Here is a 15,401-nt window from a genome sequence, read left to right as displayed (position 1 = left end):
CAGGTTCCGCACTTCTCTCCACCTGTATCACTCCGTTAATGTTACATGGTCTCTTTTTAGTTACTTGAACACAAAAGGCATAGTCTCACCAGAAGTAAGAGCCCCTGTACTTGCCGACCCCTCTGCCCGGAATATTCTCCCCCGAAAGAGTCACGTCACTAGCTCCTGGACCTTCAACTCTTTCCTTCTCAATGAAGTCGGCCCTCACCACCCCATGGAAAGCTGCAGCCCACCCCAATGCCCCCCACCCTGCACGTGTGTGTCACTGTACGTTCGTCCTCTAACACGCCACACAGCGTTCTTATTTTATTACGTTTACTGCTCACTGTCTCTGCTAGAAAGCTAGGTCACAAATGCAAAAAGCATTGTCTGTTTTGTTCACCAATGTATCTCCAATGCCAGGGAGAGCGGGATCTCAATCAACACTGTGTTGAACAGATGCATGAAGATATGCTCCGTATCAACTGCTCAAAACTAGTTTCCCAGCTTCAGGAACATGCATCTGTAATCATGACAGAAGAGGTTATTCACTTAGAATTAATAACTAAAAGATGGGTTTGTACCTCTGGAACTCAAAGGAAGCACACCGAGTGGAACCTGAAGGGAACATTCACTTTGCAAACATCCCCACCTGGGAATTTATGAAGAACACCAATCAGACACTTCCACAATTAACTCTGATGCCCTTTACATTTACTGTGTCTTCTCAGTACCCGCCACTGAATGATAACAACAAGAGACGCACGTGTTGCAGCAGACGAGCGTGGCCTGGCCAGGCAGCGCGCATCTGAGTGGTGGGGGAAGAGTCAGGGAATCCACGTCGTCCTTATAGACCTGCACGTGAGAATGATCTGCCAAAGGAACCTGGAACTTTACAACAGCAACGGAGGCACGTACCTTGCACGGGCGTCACCACTGCCCCCTTGAAGTGGGGATTTATGTGTATGTTCTTAGGCTGCTGTGGAGTCACGGGAGGAGGGGTCATCATCGCCCTCGGGGCCTCGATCTGGGGCGGCAGGTGCATCCCTTGAGGAGGGGAGGGATGGTGTGGATGCTGCAGGGGAAGCAGAGGCTGGAGCTGCTGCTGCTGGAACAGACTTCTGATCGGCTGCTGCTGCGGCGGCGGCGGCGGCGGTGGGGGAGGCTGAGGCTGTGGAGGAGGAATTAACCTCGGAGAGTGCGCCTGAAAAGAGACACATTCACAGAGATCAACACTCAGAAGAAAAAAGGCCAATGCCTTACAGATTTCACATCGACTGAATTGTAAAAGTTATGACTTGGAAATAAGTTTACAGGAACAACTTGTGTAAAACAGCAGGATGAATAAGCTGCTCCGCCCGCTCACAGCAAGGGCCACTGTCGGACAACACGAGTCAACCTCAGGGCCAGGAAGGAAAAACAGCAGCCCCAGAATAACACGCATGGATTCCAAAAGGAAAAAAAATGCAGTTCCACCATCAAAACTGCCCACGGCAAGCCAAGCGCTGCGCTGGGGACGGAACACAACCTGCCCTGGGCTGTCCCTGCACAGCCAGCCCTGCTCCTCTTCGAGAAAGCCTAGTGAGCGAGGCGAGAACGTGCACAAACAACCCTGCTAGAAACCAGGCTGCAGAGAAGGACAAAGGGCTCCCCGAAGGGAGTTGGGGGAAGCTCCTGAGAAGACGGCACCTGAACCAGGAAGGAGGGGAAGGAGACGGGCCATGCCGGGAGGGGAACAGAACCACCTGAGAGCAGCAGAGGCAGAAACACGTGCTTGCTGGGTACACGAAGGGGAGACCAGTGTGGCTACAGCCACATCTGAAGACCGGAGGACGCGAGGGTGGGAAAATACACCCTCAAGGTGGTCAAGGATCTCGGGCTGTTTCATGGAAGAGTCGCTGGAGAGCAGGAAACCACCACCCACAGCAACAGCTGCAGGGCACCGGGCTCTTGTGTTTTAAGCACCTACTCAAAGGTCAGTATGTGGAGTAACTGACTCACTCCCAACCACCCTATGCAGTGGGCCCTTGTGAGGACTCTCCTTTTACAAGATCAAGCGGCTGGTAAGCAGAAGAGCAGAGAATCTGAGTCCGCAAGTCCTGCTTGTAACCACTAACCAAACTGGCCACACGCAGCAGTAGAGGCAGCAGGCTACTACCGACCAAAGTGTCTCGTATGATGAGCTGTTTTCCCCGGGATGACGCCAAATTACGGAGGCTTCTCAGTTGTCACAGCATGCATGACGACAATGACTAACAGTGTGTGAGATGGACGAGGGGAAAGAGGATGGAAGAAGACAGACCATTTAACAGGCTACGGCGGGAGCTGAATGGAAGAAACGGCCGTGGTCTGAACAAGAGCAGCAGGAAGAAGACATTTCAAAGGAACAATGAGAATTTTGAAACCAAAGTGTACATGACCTTGTCTAACCTATCCTTCCTCAGGGAGGACTTCTCTCAAGATTCTAGAACCGGCTTAAATCCGTGGATACATACATATGCTCCCAGAAACCAGTCTGTTCCCTCCTCTAACTCATGACATCTGTAATGTGCACATTTGCACATGGTGCGGGAGTCTTTTCTATCTCATTCACCACTGAATCCACACGGAGAGCATGCTGACAGAGGGACGGCTAAGCTAAATCTGAACAGAATTGGGAATGAGCACAGCGCAGGGCCATTCACTCAAGAGCGTGAAGGATTTTTAAGGAAATCGTGTGTTTTAAACAAGGGGAATTTAGGGCCTGGGCGACACCCATGCAGAGAGGCCCAGGGCAGCTAGGAAATGAAGAAACTGAGCTGGCAAGAGGCTAGGGCTACAGACCCAAACTCGTGTGGAGACAGCAGATGGCAGGAAGGACAAGGCTGCCGACTTAGAGCTCTGACTAAAAAGAGGCCTGAGAACAACGCAGCCAGAGGAACAGGAGAGACGGAAGGGGCCCTGCTGGAAGAGAAGAGAGTACACCCCAAGCTCAGACACTCAAAATAAGAAAGGCTCAAGAAAGAGGAGCTCATGGGTGATGCCCAAGGTCCCAGAGTGCAGTCCAACAGGACGGACTGCAAAGGTCAGGTGGCGATTCTGGGAGCACATTCGGGAGAGGGAAAAGAACGAAGTCCAGGCAGCAAAGGATGGACCGAGAAAATGGACACAAGCAAAGACGGTGAGCAAAGGTTATTCTTTCCAGAACTCTGACGGTGAAGAGTCAAAGAGACAGACAGCTCTGGGGTGGGGAGCGGCCAGGATCAAGGGTGGACACAAGTGTGAGCGAGGTTAAGGTCGTTTCAGACAGCTGTGACCGTTTCAGTAAACTGCAGCTTTAAAACACCACTGACTAGCAGAGATGAGCGTAGAGCATACATGCCAAAGCCCCAGGAGTGGGTGCAGCCCCAGTTCACTGGGAGCCCTATAGCACCTACAGAATTCCAGAGACACGGCATCACTGTCGGAAGGGACTCAGGCCAACTCACACTTGGGCAACGTTTTTAAAGCACCCACAGATCTCCCAGTTGAGCCTCTCTGAAGGAGGCACATATGGGCACATACTTCCTCTCTATGTAGATAAGAAAACAGGGAGTTCAGTTACTTTTCCAGGATCATGGAGACACAGTTATGCAAAAAAACTGGTCTCCTGTGTGGCTGGTTCCCCCCCAGGAGGCCAAAATAACGGAGTTGGCTGTTCAGTACACGGCAAGTGGAGGTTGGGGGAGAGGAGATGGGATGGAGAAGAAAAAGAAAAAACTGAAGGGCCAGTCTTCTCACTATCAGAGAAGCTTAAGAACAGTTGTATGAGCAGACAGCAGTTATTAATATCATCAACCTCTTTATGGTGTAATCAACCCACCTACCCCTCTTCCCTGTAGATCAAAATTAGAATTCTCATGCTAAAACAGTAAGTCATCCTTAGAGGACAAATGTATGGACACCAAGGGGGAGAGGAGTGGGGTGGGAGGAATTGGGAGACTGGGATTGACACATTTACATTATCGATACTATGTATAAAATAGACAACTGATGGGAACACACAGTACAGCACAGGGAGCTCTACCTAACGCACTGTGGTAACCTAAATGGGAGGGAAGTCCAAAAGGGAGGGGATATCTGTATGTGTACGGCTGAGTCATTCTGTTGTGCACTGGAGGCTAACACAACACTGCAAAGCAACCAGACTCCAATAAAAATTAATTAAAAGTAATAATAATAAAACAAAACAAAAAAACAGTAAGTCATCTTTTCTACTTTGTTATTTCACAAATGAATGCCTCCTAAAACAACATTTCTACACGGAGGCAAAGTGTGGTTTTCCCCTAAACTCAGATAATAATGTAGGAGGGTAGACAGTGTGGACACATATTTATATTAAATGAATCTGTCCTTGAAGACTGACTTCTGAAGGAAAAAGCTATAAAATCCTGAGGCTAACTGAAGGAACAACAACAAAAAATCAGTACAATTCCTGTCTTTGTTCCTGAGATGTCTCATCTTTGAAATACAGAGGAAATTCAAATGAAGTTGAAATTACAAGTACTTGATTTATTCCTAAATTATGCAAACTTTTTATGGATACGACAATCTCCATTTTTATGGATAGGATATGACAGTTACTTGTAAGAGAAACTGCTACATTTAAGGAAAAACCTACGGTAAGCAGTGTATAAGAAAAGATATTTTATAAAATACACCATTACTGCTAGATTCTAGATGTAAGACGTTCAGTATTTTCAGAATGGTGCTCATAGGAGCAGCACCTCCCCACAAGCAGAAGGTAAAAGCAAGGCTCCCCTGTGGTTCGTACACTGGAGGACACCAGGTCTCCTTATCGCCTCTCTCTTTATCAGTAGTGTGCAGAGAATTAGTTTGCACTACCTGAATACTAGAGGACTGAATGTGTGTGACCATACACGAAATCATACTATAGATTACAAAGAAACTTGAGCCACTATGCCTTTTACTAAATTTTAATTTCAGACTAAGATAAATGCAAAATATGATACCCACACAAAAGCGTATTTCCATTTGTTCTCAGGTTGCAAGCTCCCACAACGAAACTGTAAAGCTTACCACCACAGGTGGCTGCGTGGGCAGCAGGGCAGGCCTGTGATCCTTGGCTCTTCCCCTCTCACTGTTCTCTCTCCTCTGGTCTCCCGCTCCACGACACATGGACGAACCTCCTCTCCTTCCTCCCCGCCTTGAGCCGTAGCGTCCCTGTTTATGCTGTCGCTCCCTTTCTTCGAATTCAAGCAACGCAGCTTTGGCTTCTGCTGAAAGCTCTATTTGAAAAGATGCATGTGTGTTAGATACCTTCCAATAGCCTAAATCAGATTTATAGGGAAAAACAGGAAAGAAATACATGACAATGAAACTTAGGAACAGCAAGTGCTTCATCCACTACAAACAACTCAACTAGCAGCATCAAGCAGGATACGATCACAGAGACATTCAGGCCCCATGAGTGAGACCAGTTAAATGGAAGACATGCCTTTCCCTTGTAATAAAATACAAGGATCTCCTGTAGATTTTAAAGTGTTTTCATTTGTGCAGAGGGAAGCTAAAAAGAAGGAGCTGAAGTTCAGCCCAACCACCGCCCTTAATCTGCTAGGCATCCTGCAGTGATGGCGGATGACGCTGGTCAAGACCTGGCTCCCCCAGTCCTAAACCAGGACACTCTTCTAAGCGGAACCAGGACAAGTATTAGTTAATACACAGTGGCACAAGAGACTCAAAAATGACAAATTCCTGATTGTTCTGCTTTAAAAGCAAAACTAATAAAATCACTCTCGAGTCAAATACTTAATTTCATAAAGAATGGAAACTTATTTAACACTGTCATTTCAGATTTTCAGATTTATTTTTTTAAAAATAACAACTTTACTCTGTGAAGAAAGGCTTATATCCATGCAGTCTGAGAGGGAAGCTACAGCAAATGAGAGCAAAGCCACAAAAGAAGAAACCCATTAATGCAGATATTTCTGGGACACCCAGTAGGTGCTGCTCAGCTCTCTGACCAATGCTTTAGGGATACAAGAAACATATAGTCTCTGGCCCTAAGAAACTTCAGTTGGCACATTATTCTGAATTCCTAGAAGAAAAATGCTAACTTATTCAAATATGGTTCCTCCATTTTAAAATATTATCTAAGTTATGATAATATATCTTCCATTAATAAATGAATACCTTCTAAAGATTTCACTGAATTCTACTAAGAAGGATTGTTATGCCCTCTGCCACAGTGAAGGGTAAATTTTAAATATTACCAGTTTATCTCCTACCTTGGATTCCATAATCATCTCCAAACTCTTCCAAAATCTCTAAGCCACATTTCATTTTCTTGAAATTGTTTCTATGGTATTCCCCTCCCCTTCAAATGAATCTCTGACTCCGTTCAAAAGAAAATTTAATCTCTTCTTAACAAGCACAGACTTTTATTCTCATCTTGACTACATGATTGGTTCACATACACATTTTATGCAGTGAATCAGCAATTATTTTGCTAGTGGTTCTAAGTGTCAAGATTAATTTCACTATCCCCCGTAATAAAATGGTTTCAAATGACATCTTTAATCAGCAAGTAAAAATGCTTTCCTCCAATTGAGACAAGCTGTCACAAAAGGTCACCAAAATATGACAGGATGGAAATTACATTTGTAACTTCAACTGAAATGTTAATTTCCCTTTAAGTGTTTTCTGAACTATGTCCATATTCCAAAGTAAAGAGATATAGCTCAATGTAACCAGGTTTTACAGTGTTGTCCCTTTCTAAAATGTGCTTAAGAAAAACATATTTACATATAAATAATTTTATAATAGTTGAATACATAATGAATATCTATAAAACACAGTTTACTTGGCAAAATAAAAACAAATGACAGTCTTTTTTTTTTTCCAACAGATAACTGAATCAAGAAATTTGTGAAAATCTTGCAAATACAAGGACCATCGTGTAAACTGAAGGCGGTATCCTGCTGCTGGTACTAGGTGACCTTAAACTGTTTATTATTAGATGAAAATATTTTTCCCAAAGATCCTTTGCCTTAAGCAAAATTAACCGAGGATATTATTTCAAGAGAACTTTATGTGGGCATAATAACAACGGTCTTCAGGCTAAAGCAGTAAAACGTAATTTAACATATTACATGTGCCAATGAAACTGAGAATATGGCAAAATCTAGATGCCTCCTCATAGAGAAAGAATTGTCAAAGCCTAACTAAAATAAACACAGTCTTTCATTTATTGCTTGTACTGCTTCCAAAGAGAATCTGAGGTCCACCTCCTAGGGCAAAAGAACTGGCAGCTCTGAACTGCTGTGCTGACACTTCAGGGTAACTGGTCAATGACACCCACGTTTTAGAGATGGCTTTTGACATTTCCATTCAAAATAAATCTTTCCCTTACACATGCATGTGCTAGAAACCCTTCTCAACTGCATTCTGTGAGAGAATTAAGCCCTTTTACCCAATGGGGTCCTTTTTATGTAATGAGTGAATGTATTTCCTAAGTACGTAGTTTTGCACCATCCTTGGGAAAACTGAGAAACAGTCACGTTTTCTCTAAGGTATTTAATTCCCAGAATCCTGGTTGAGGATAAAAGCTCACTACTTAAGATCATAACTCAGGTAAAAGCCCAAAATTCCATATCTAATCCAATCTGTAATTCAAAATACAGATCAACAACTGTGAATTAGGCTCTACAATGGTCAAGACTGTCGTAAATATGAATTAGTGTTCTTCATATTTAAGGATGACATCATACATTTGAATGGAAAGAAGACTAAAAGTGACCAAATGCCCTTCCAGATTTTGAAAAGAACTCACTAGTCCACATGCAGATGGAAGGGTCAGAAATGGGGGATGCCAGACCATCATTTCACTCTTCTTTTTAGAGTGGAGTGTTCTTAACATTAATCAATGGTATCACAAAATAATTGTTTTTATTTGTATTCAAAATGTTAAAAGACATCATTTGTCAAGAAACACATATCATATGAGACGACATATATACTCTGGTAGCAAGGTATTTTAATCCCATTACAAAGAGTAGGTAAGCAGCTTTATACAATCAAATAAGTGCAAGCATCTGTATACAGAACCTGAAACTGATATTTTTACCACCAGGAGTATACAAAGTGATGAGTACAAATTTATATGTGAATTTCTAGTATACCAAGTACTGTAGTAGCTTCTCTTTCTCACTGAGTATTCTTCTTCTATATAAAATTAACCTTTTGTTGGAGGGGAGGGGTCTTACGGAAATAAGGGAGCTCACTGCTTTAGGAAACCAATCTCTAAAATGAACAGAAAAATCGTTTTTGTACTGGGAATAATCCTAACTTTTCAGTTACTAGAAAACTCATGTTTTCAAACACTAAGCTTTCTTAAGTTAGGGCTTACAAATAGGGAACAGAGAAAGATACTTTTAAGTATCATTTTTACTTGCCCTATTATCTAGCCAAAGAATCACATTCTGCACAAATACATTTAAAGCCTTTCTTCTTAACGTTTAAAAAAATGGTAAATGGTCAAACTGTTTATGCTTCAGACACTCTGCCTCTAAGAACCCCAGGCCCTCTCTGCCCATATGTAAAGGGCCAACCTGCCCATCACTACCCCGCTTCCACCCTATTGTCTCAGGATGACATGACTATAGCAACTGAGAAATGCCTTAAAAAGAAAAAAAAGAAAGGAAAAAAAAAAAAAAAAAGATTCGACACAAATTCTTTTCAGTAAAGTAAGTACAAATGACCCTGAAAAGAATGAAATGAGGCAAAGATCCTGAAAAGAAAGAGATGCAGGAATGAAACAAGTACAACTTATGAACACAGGCAAGCTGGACATTCCAGAACACGTCAGTGTTTGGGTCAAGGTCAAGTGAAAAGAGATGAGAAGACCGTAGCTGAGGACCAGGGGACGGGAGAAGCAAGGGCACTGAGGATGCGGGGAGGGTGATCCATGAAATGCACCAGGGCCCGTGAGGAGCTGGCTGCAGAGAGGGAAGGTCACCATTCCTGACGGTGTCTGTGAAGTGATTTCACATCCTTAGAACGTGTAGCTATCCCAGTTATTAAGATTTGACACATATGTTCCCCAATTTATGTAACAAAGCCATAGCCCAGCTACACAGAAGCAGAAAAGAGATGATTCACCACCACCACCCGCCCCACATGGCACCCTCCTTCCCTAATAAGCCACTGCCCATTGCCCTCTGGTGTTCAGCCAGGGGCACCATCTTTCCTTTGTTCTTCTTATCCCAGCCCAAGATTGAGATGTCTATCTATTCCAATAAGCTTGTTCCGTAATGTTACCAATTACTCCTGCTGATGGATACTTTTGGTCTTTTCGTCCCCTTTTTAAGACCTTTGATTCACTCCTTTTACCCAAGCCCAACTTTTCAGCTCCGCTTTCTTAGAAACCTATGGTGTACTGGTTCAGACCAACCGGCAACTTTATACCATAACTTACGAACAGTCTAGGGAAATCCTGGGCCAAAAGGTAGAAGGAGGAAACTGGAGGGAGAAGAAATGGAGAACACTAAGTCTCTAGGTCAATCTTTCCACAAACCTCACTTAGTAAAGGAACATGATAAGACTGGCTCACTACTGTTAACTCTGGCATCTTGTGAGCTTAGTGCCCTGACAGAGAATTCCTATCTGCCACTTAAAGACACACACTCAGGGTTCCGACTGAACATGGCTACAAATAACAGTTTTATGAAGTAATAAAGGTAGTAACTAATGGTTAGTTTCTTGACTTTTACTTTGACCAAGGCCAGAGAACAAGTACAACAACCCTCTGTCCTTCCATCCTTCCACCCTCCTACCCTCCTCCTTGGAATACGGGACAATATTCCAGTGGTTCTCAAAGTATGGGTTCCAGGGCAGCAGGAACAGCATTACCTGGGAACTCACCAGAAATGCAACTTTCTTGGGCCCTACCCTAAACCTACTGAATCAGAACAGCTGAGAGTGCACCCAGAAATATGTGTTTTAACAAGTCTTCTGGGTGATTCTGCTGCTCAAATGTGAGAACCACTGCTTTATTCTCTGCAATGGGCACTAGACAGAACCACAGACAAGGGGGGGCAGGGGGGTCAATACTGGAAAAGGCTCTGCTGATTAGCAACAGCCTGCAGTAGGTCTGTAACAGGAATGACGTTCAACTGATTGTGCTACAAACAAGTCATCTTGTCTCACTAAACACTGAGAGGAATGGCATACAGAACAACAACAAAAAGAGATGGTTATAATAACACTAAAAGGTACAAAATAAAAACAGTCTGGCCCAGAATTAGCCCTGGCAACCTGGACAGTCTCGGGAAGGGTAAAATGACCCTGTACCACCCCACACCACCTTCCCAGAGCCAACCAAGAACCACACAGTATGCATGAGAGCAGGTCTAAGCCACAGACTCCAAAAGAAAAACTATTAAAAAAAACAATCAAATATTTTATTCAAACATGTTTTAATCCAGAAGACAAGTCATTTTTATAGACCGACCTTTACAGCACCGTAACTCAGCTCTCACCTCACACAGACCATCCACCCTCTGAATGCCATGCATAATACTCTATAAAGGTAACTTTTTTTTTTATCTGTTTCATTAATCATAACAGTACTATGGAGGAAGTTGAAATGGGAGTGAAGGATGGGAGACAGGCAAAAAAAGTTACCCAAAGTTTCTGGAATGTTCCTTCTCTCTCTAGTTACATCTGAGAGCCTAATAATTGTTCCTTCTTTCCTTTCAGTTTTGAAACGTAATCGTCCAGATTCTTCATCATCATCCTCTTCCTCATCTGACTCCTCTTTCATGTCCTTCTGCAGCTCCAAAGTTTCCATGCCTCCCTACATTGCAGACATACAAAAAACAAGAGAAGGGAAAGTGAGTTCATATTCTTTTGAATTAAATATTGAATAATGGTTATGTATACACATATGTGTATGCACACATAAAAGCTCTTTTTATTCAAGATGTAAAAATACTGCAAAATGTCCTATTTGTAAAGCCATTGAAACATTAAACTGATCCCAGGAGACAAAATCTCAAACATTAAAAATTAACAACGTTAGAAAAAATTCAAATTCCTACTCCTGGTTAATATACAAAGTCTTACACATTGTTACTATTTATACTTCTAAGAGAACAAACATGAATTCCAAAAATCCCTGCTGGCTTGGAGTCTAATTCAGAGCTAAACAAAGTTCAATATATTAATTAAATTAACACTAGTGTTCTGTGAGCTTATTAGCCTATAACCCACCTTGTAACTCACATTAGATGACAGCACACTCCTTCCCGTTAAACAGGCTCCACATTTCCTGTAATTCCTGACCCCATCTACTTTGACTTCCAATGCCAGGCAAGCGCTCCAAATCTGCTGTTGGGTTGATTTGGTTTTCTTTCAGCCTCCATAATCTTTCCTGTGACATTTCTCAACCCTTTCTACTTCGTTCCACTGCCTAGTGTTCGTTCATTACCACCTCTGGCTCAGATTATTAACCATAAAACTATTTTTTTTCTTCATTCACATCACACTAAAACCAGTTTTTATCTTATATTTCACTACATCAGGATTCCTACAAAAATTCTGCCTAATCTGGTCCCAAACTAAAAGTAATTTCTTCATCAACAATTCTTTCTGTATAACTCATGTTCCTTTTGACACTAATCACTTTCGCCTCATGTTACATCTTAGTGACCTACTGTTAGGTAATAAGGTAGGTACCTACTGACCGTTAGGTTCACTTAGACTTTTGGTAAACTTGAAAAAAAAAACAACCCAGAAACTACTCCTTCAGTCTCATCATTCATAATTCTTACATGTCCTTTACTCTTAACAGAAACAAATATGAACTACTTCATTAGAAAGTGTGCAAAAAAAAAAGATACAATCATTTTGGATTCTTTCCCCAACACTTTCTGTGTAAAAAATGCACACACTCATTGCTATAAACTCTAAAGTAGAGAATCAAATGCCTGAAAATAAAATAATGAATGTAAACTGTAACTTTTAGCCTAATGATTGCAAAACCACTTTTCAGTATTCTGATACTCAGCATACTACAGAATTTTTTTTTTTAATTTTAGTCCATTTCTTTTTTTTAATTTATTTTACTTATTTATTTTTGGCTGTGTTGGGTCTTTGTTGCTGCGCGTGGGCTTTCTCTGGTTGCGGCGGGCGGGGGCTACTCTTCCTTGCGGTGCGCGGGCTTCTCATTGCGGTGGCCTCTCTTGTGGCGGAGCACGGGCTCTAGGCGTGGGGGCTTCAGTAGTTGTGGCTCGCAGGCTCTAGAACACAGTTGTGGCGCACGGACTTCGTTGCTCCGCGGCACGTGGGATCTTCCCGGACCAGGGATCGAACCTGTGTCCCCTGCATGGGCAGGCGGATTCTTAACCACTGCGCCACCAGGGAAGTCCACTATAGAATTTTAAAGTACTAAAATTTTGGCATTTTCTTGGCTTAATACCATTACTTCTGTCTTACTGAATATCTGAAACCAAGGATGAGTGACGTGCGAGATGGAGCCAGCTATGTTCATGCTGCACTACAAACTGGGCAAACGTCACCTCATCCACACAATACTCTTCTCCAGCCATTAATGCTCAGAGCAGTGCTTCTCAAGTTCACGGTGTATACCGATCACTGGGAATCCTGCTAAGATGCAGATTCTGATTCCCCAGGTCCAGGGTGGGGTCTGACTTTCTGTATTTCCAAGAAGCTCCAAGTGAAGCCAACATGCAGGTCCACAGACCACACTTTAAGTAGCAAGGCCACAGAGGAGGAAAAGAAATCACTACCAATAAAGCGAAGATTCTATTACAATAGTCATTTCTAATTCAACCATTAAAAGCAATTACAGTTCAAACACTTTCCAAGCAAGTTTAACATGAAACACGACAGTACTGAAGCTAATAGTTTATTCTACATACAAATCTCCATCTAAGAAATCTAAATACAATATAGACAAGCTGAAAATTGTTTCTTTGAAACAAATACTACAGGCTACCAGAAACAAACCAACAAACAATTCTAGTCTATGACCCGGCAATCCCACTGCTAGATATTTACCCAAGAGAAATGAAAATTTATGTTCACATAAAAACCCACAGGAAAATGTTTACAGTTCTCTTTCGGATCACTGAAAACAGAAACAATAGTGAATGGATATACGAACTATGGTGCATCCAAACCAAGGAATGCTCTTTCAGCCATAAAAAGGAACGAACTACTGATACAACAACTGGGATTCAATCACAAAGGCATCATGCTGACTGAGAGAAGTCAAAAGGTTTATCACTCAAAAGGTGATATTCTGCGACAATTCCACATATATGACACTCTCCAAGTAACAAAACTGCACTAGTTACCAGTGATTAGGAACGGAGGGAGGGCCTGACTACAAAAAGGACGGCACGAGGTAGCTTTCTGAGAGATGAAATGTCCTAGAATGCAAACTTCTGGTCCAAGTCGCAGGGTCCAGTTCAGCTTTGAACTACATCAAGGATTATACAAGTCCTGAGCTGAAACTGAAACACCGCCTGGTCTCAGCTGCTTCAAGTACAGGCCACCTGGCAACATTCACTAAGCTAGCCTCGCTCCTTCAGCCACTGGTCACTACCTCTTATTCTAAATACTGGGCATCTCCTTTGGCTATGTGCTTACAGAATTAACTAACAAACCTACCTGCCCAAATGTTGACTTTCTCTGCAGAGAAATACTTATGAATGGAATAGTCATACATATTCACAATATTCCATTCACAACTAAAATTCCACTGAAGGGTGATACTGGATAACAATATAAAAATTAAATTAGCCTAAGATTATATTTTGTAAGAATTTAAATACGTATGTAAATCTCTGATTTCATTATAGACACTGCCAGAAATATTTGGAGGTTTGATTTTTAGCTATTTAATTATCTTGAAAACCTGAAACTTGTAGTTGTAATGCTTAACAGAGGGTGCATATGAAAACCATCATGAAAGTTCTTTAAAAATAGATAAGTCCACTAAAGTCTTATCATATATATTGGGTTGGTCAAAAAGTTCGTTCGGGTTTTCCTGTAACATCAATACAGAAATAATTAGAAACCCTAAGGGGTAGCAAGACCCAGACTTGTATATTTTGTTACATTCTCCAGCTAACTCTGAAATGAACTTGTGATCTCAGTGTTTTGAAAGAAAATTCAATATTCCATCCCAAATCTGAAGAAAAAAAAATTAGGCAGTTCTCTGAACTACTCGGTTGGCCAAAAAGTTCGTTTGGTTTTTCCTGTAAGGTGGCTCCAGGAGCACGTAGTTCTCTCTAACTTCATTCAAAACAATTTTGTTAGACTGTATTGTGACAGCTGTCATATCAGCATGCATTAAAAAAAAAAAAGTATCAAAATTGGTGAATTTTTGTGTAGCCATTTTAATATTGAAGATGGAAGACAAAAAGCAACATTTTGGCATATTATGCTTTATTATTTCAAGAAAGGTAAAAACGCAACTGAAACGCAAAAAATGATTTGTGCAGTTGTGCAGTGCATGGAGAAGGTGCTGTGACTGATGGAACGTGTCAGAAGTGGTTTGCGAAGTTTCGTGCTGGAGATTTCTCCGTTGACCACGCTCCAGGGTCGGGTAGCCCAGTTGAAGTTGACAGCGATCAAATCAAGACATTAATTGAGAACAATCAATGTTATACCAAGTGGGAGATAGCCGACATACTCAAAATATCCAAATGAGTGTTGAAAATCATTTGCACCAGCTTGGTTACATTCATCACTTTGATGTTTGGGTTTCACATAAGTTAAGCAAAAAAACCTTCTTGACCGTATTTCCGCATGCAATTCTCTACTTAACTGCAATGAAAACGTTCCGTTTTAAAACAAATTGTAACGGGCGATGAATAGTGGATACTGTACAATAATGTGGAATGGAAGAAATCGTGGGGCAAGCGAAATGAACCACCACCAACCACGCCAAAGGCCGGTCTTCATCCAAAGAAGGTGATGTCGTATATATGGTGGGATTGGAATGGAGTCCTCCATTATGAGTTCCTTCCGGAAAACCAAACAATTAATTCCAACAAGTACTGCTCCCAATTAGACCAACTGGAAGCAGCACTCGACGAAAAGCGTCCAGAATCAGTCAACAGAAAACACATAATCTTCCATCAGGGTAACACAAGACCGCATGTTTCTTCGATGACCAGGCAAAAACTGTTACAGCTTGGCTGGGAAGTTCTGATTCATCCGCCGTATTCACCAGACACTGCATCTTCGGATTTCCACTTACAAACTTCTCTTAATGGAAAACATTTCAATTCCCTGGAAGACTGTAAAGGGCACCTGGAACAGTTGTTTGCAGTTCTTGGCAGAAGGTAGTGGAACAAAAGGGTGAATGTGTTGTTCAATAAAGTTCTTGATGAACATGAAAAATGTGTCTT

The 15,401-nt window shown here is 42.1% G+C and overlaps 1 protein-coding gene across 6 annotated transcripts in view; it reads right to left on the bottom strand.

The window, feature by feature from the left end:
* Positions 1–15,401, bottom strand: part of RBM33 (RNA binding motif protein 33) — a 116,951-nt gene that overhangs the window by 63,926 nt on the left and 37,624 nt on the right. For 5 of the 6 annotated variants that reach the window (XM_061198990.1, XM_061198989.1, XM_061198986.1 and 2 more), the window contains exons 6-8: positions 10,642–10,813; positions 5,038–5,246; positions 898–1,183 (exon numbers count right to left, since the gene is read on the bottom strand). In XM_061198990.1, the coding sequence (XP_061054973.1) occupies positions 898–1,183; positions 5,038–5,246; positions 10,642–10,813 (667 nt within the window). Of the gene's footprint in view, positions 1–897; positions 1,184–5,037; positions 5,247–10,641; positions 10,814–11,229; positions 11,499–15,401 lie in introns of those variants that run through there. The other variant, XM_061198991.1, reaches the window with a different exon arrangement.

This window comes from Eubalaena glacialis, chromosome 8 (genome assembly GCF_028564815.1).
Source record: "Eubalaena glacialis isolate mEubGla1 chromosome 8, mEubGla1.1.hap2.+ XY, whole genome shotgun sequence".
Lineage (NCBI taxonomy): Eukaryota > Metazoa > Chordata > Mammalia > Artiodactyla > Balaenidae > Eubalaena > Eubalaena glacialis.
The sequence above is the reverse complement of the archived record's forward strand: the minus strand, read 5'-3'. Positions and strand labels throughout refer to the sequence as shown.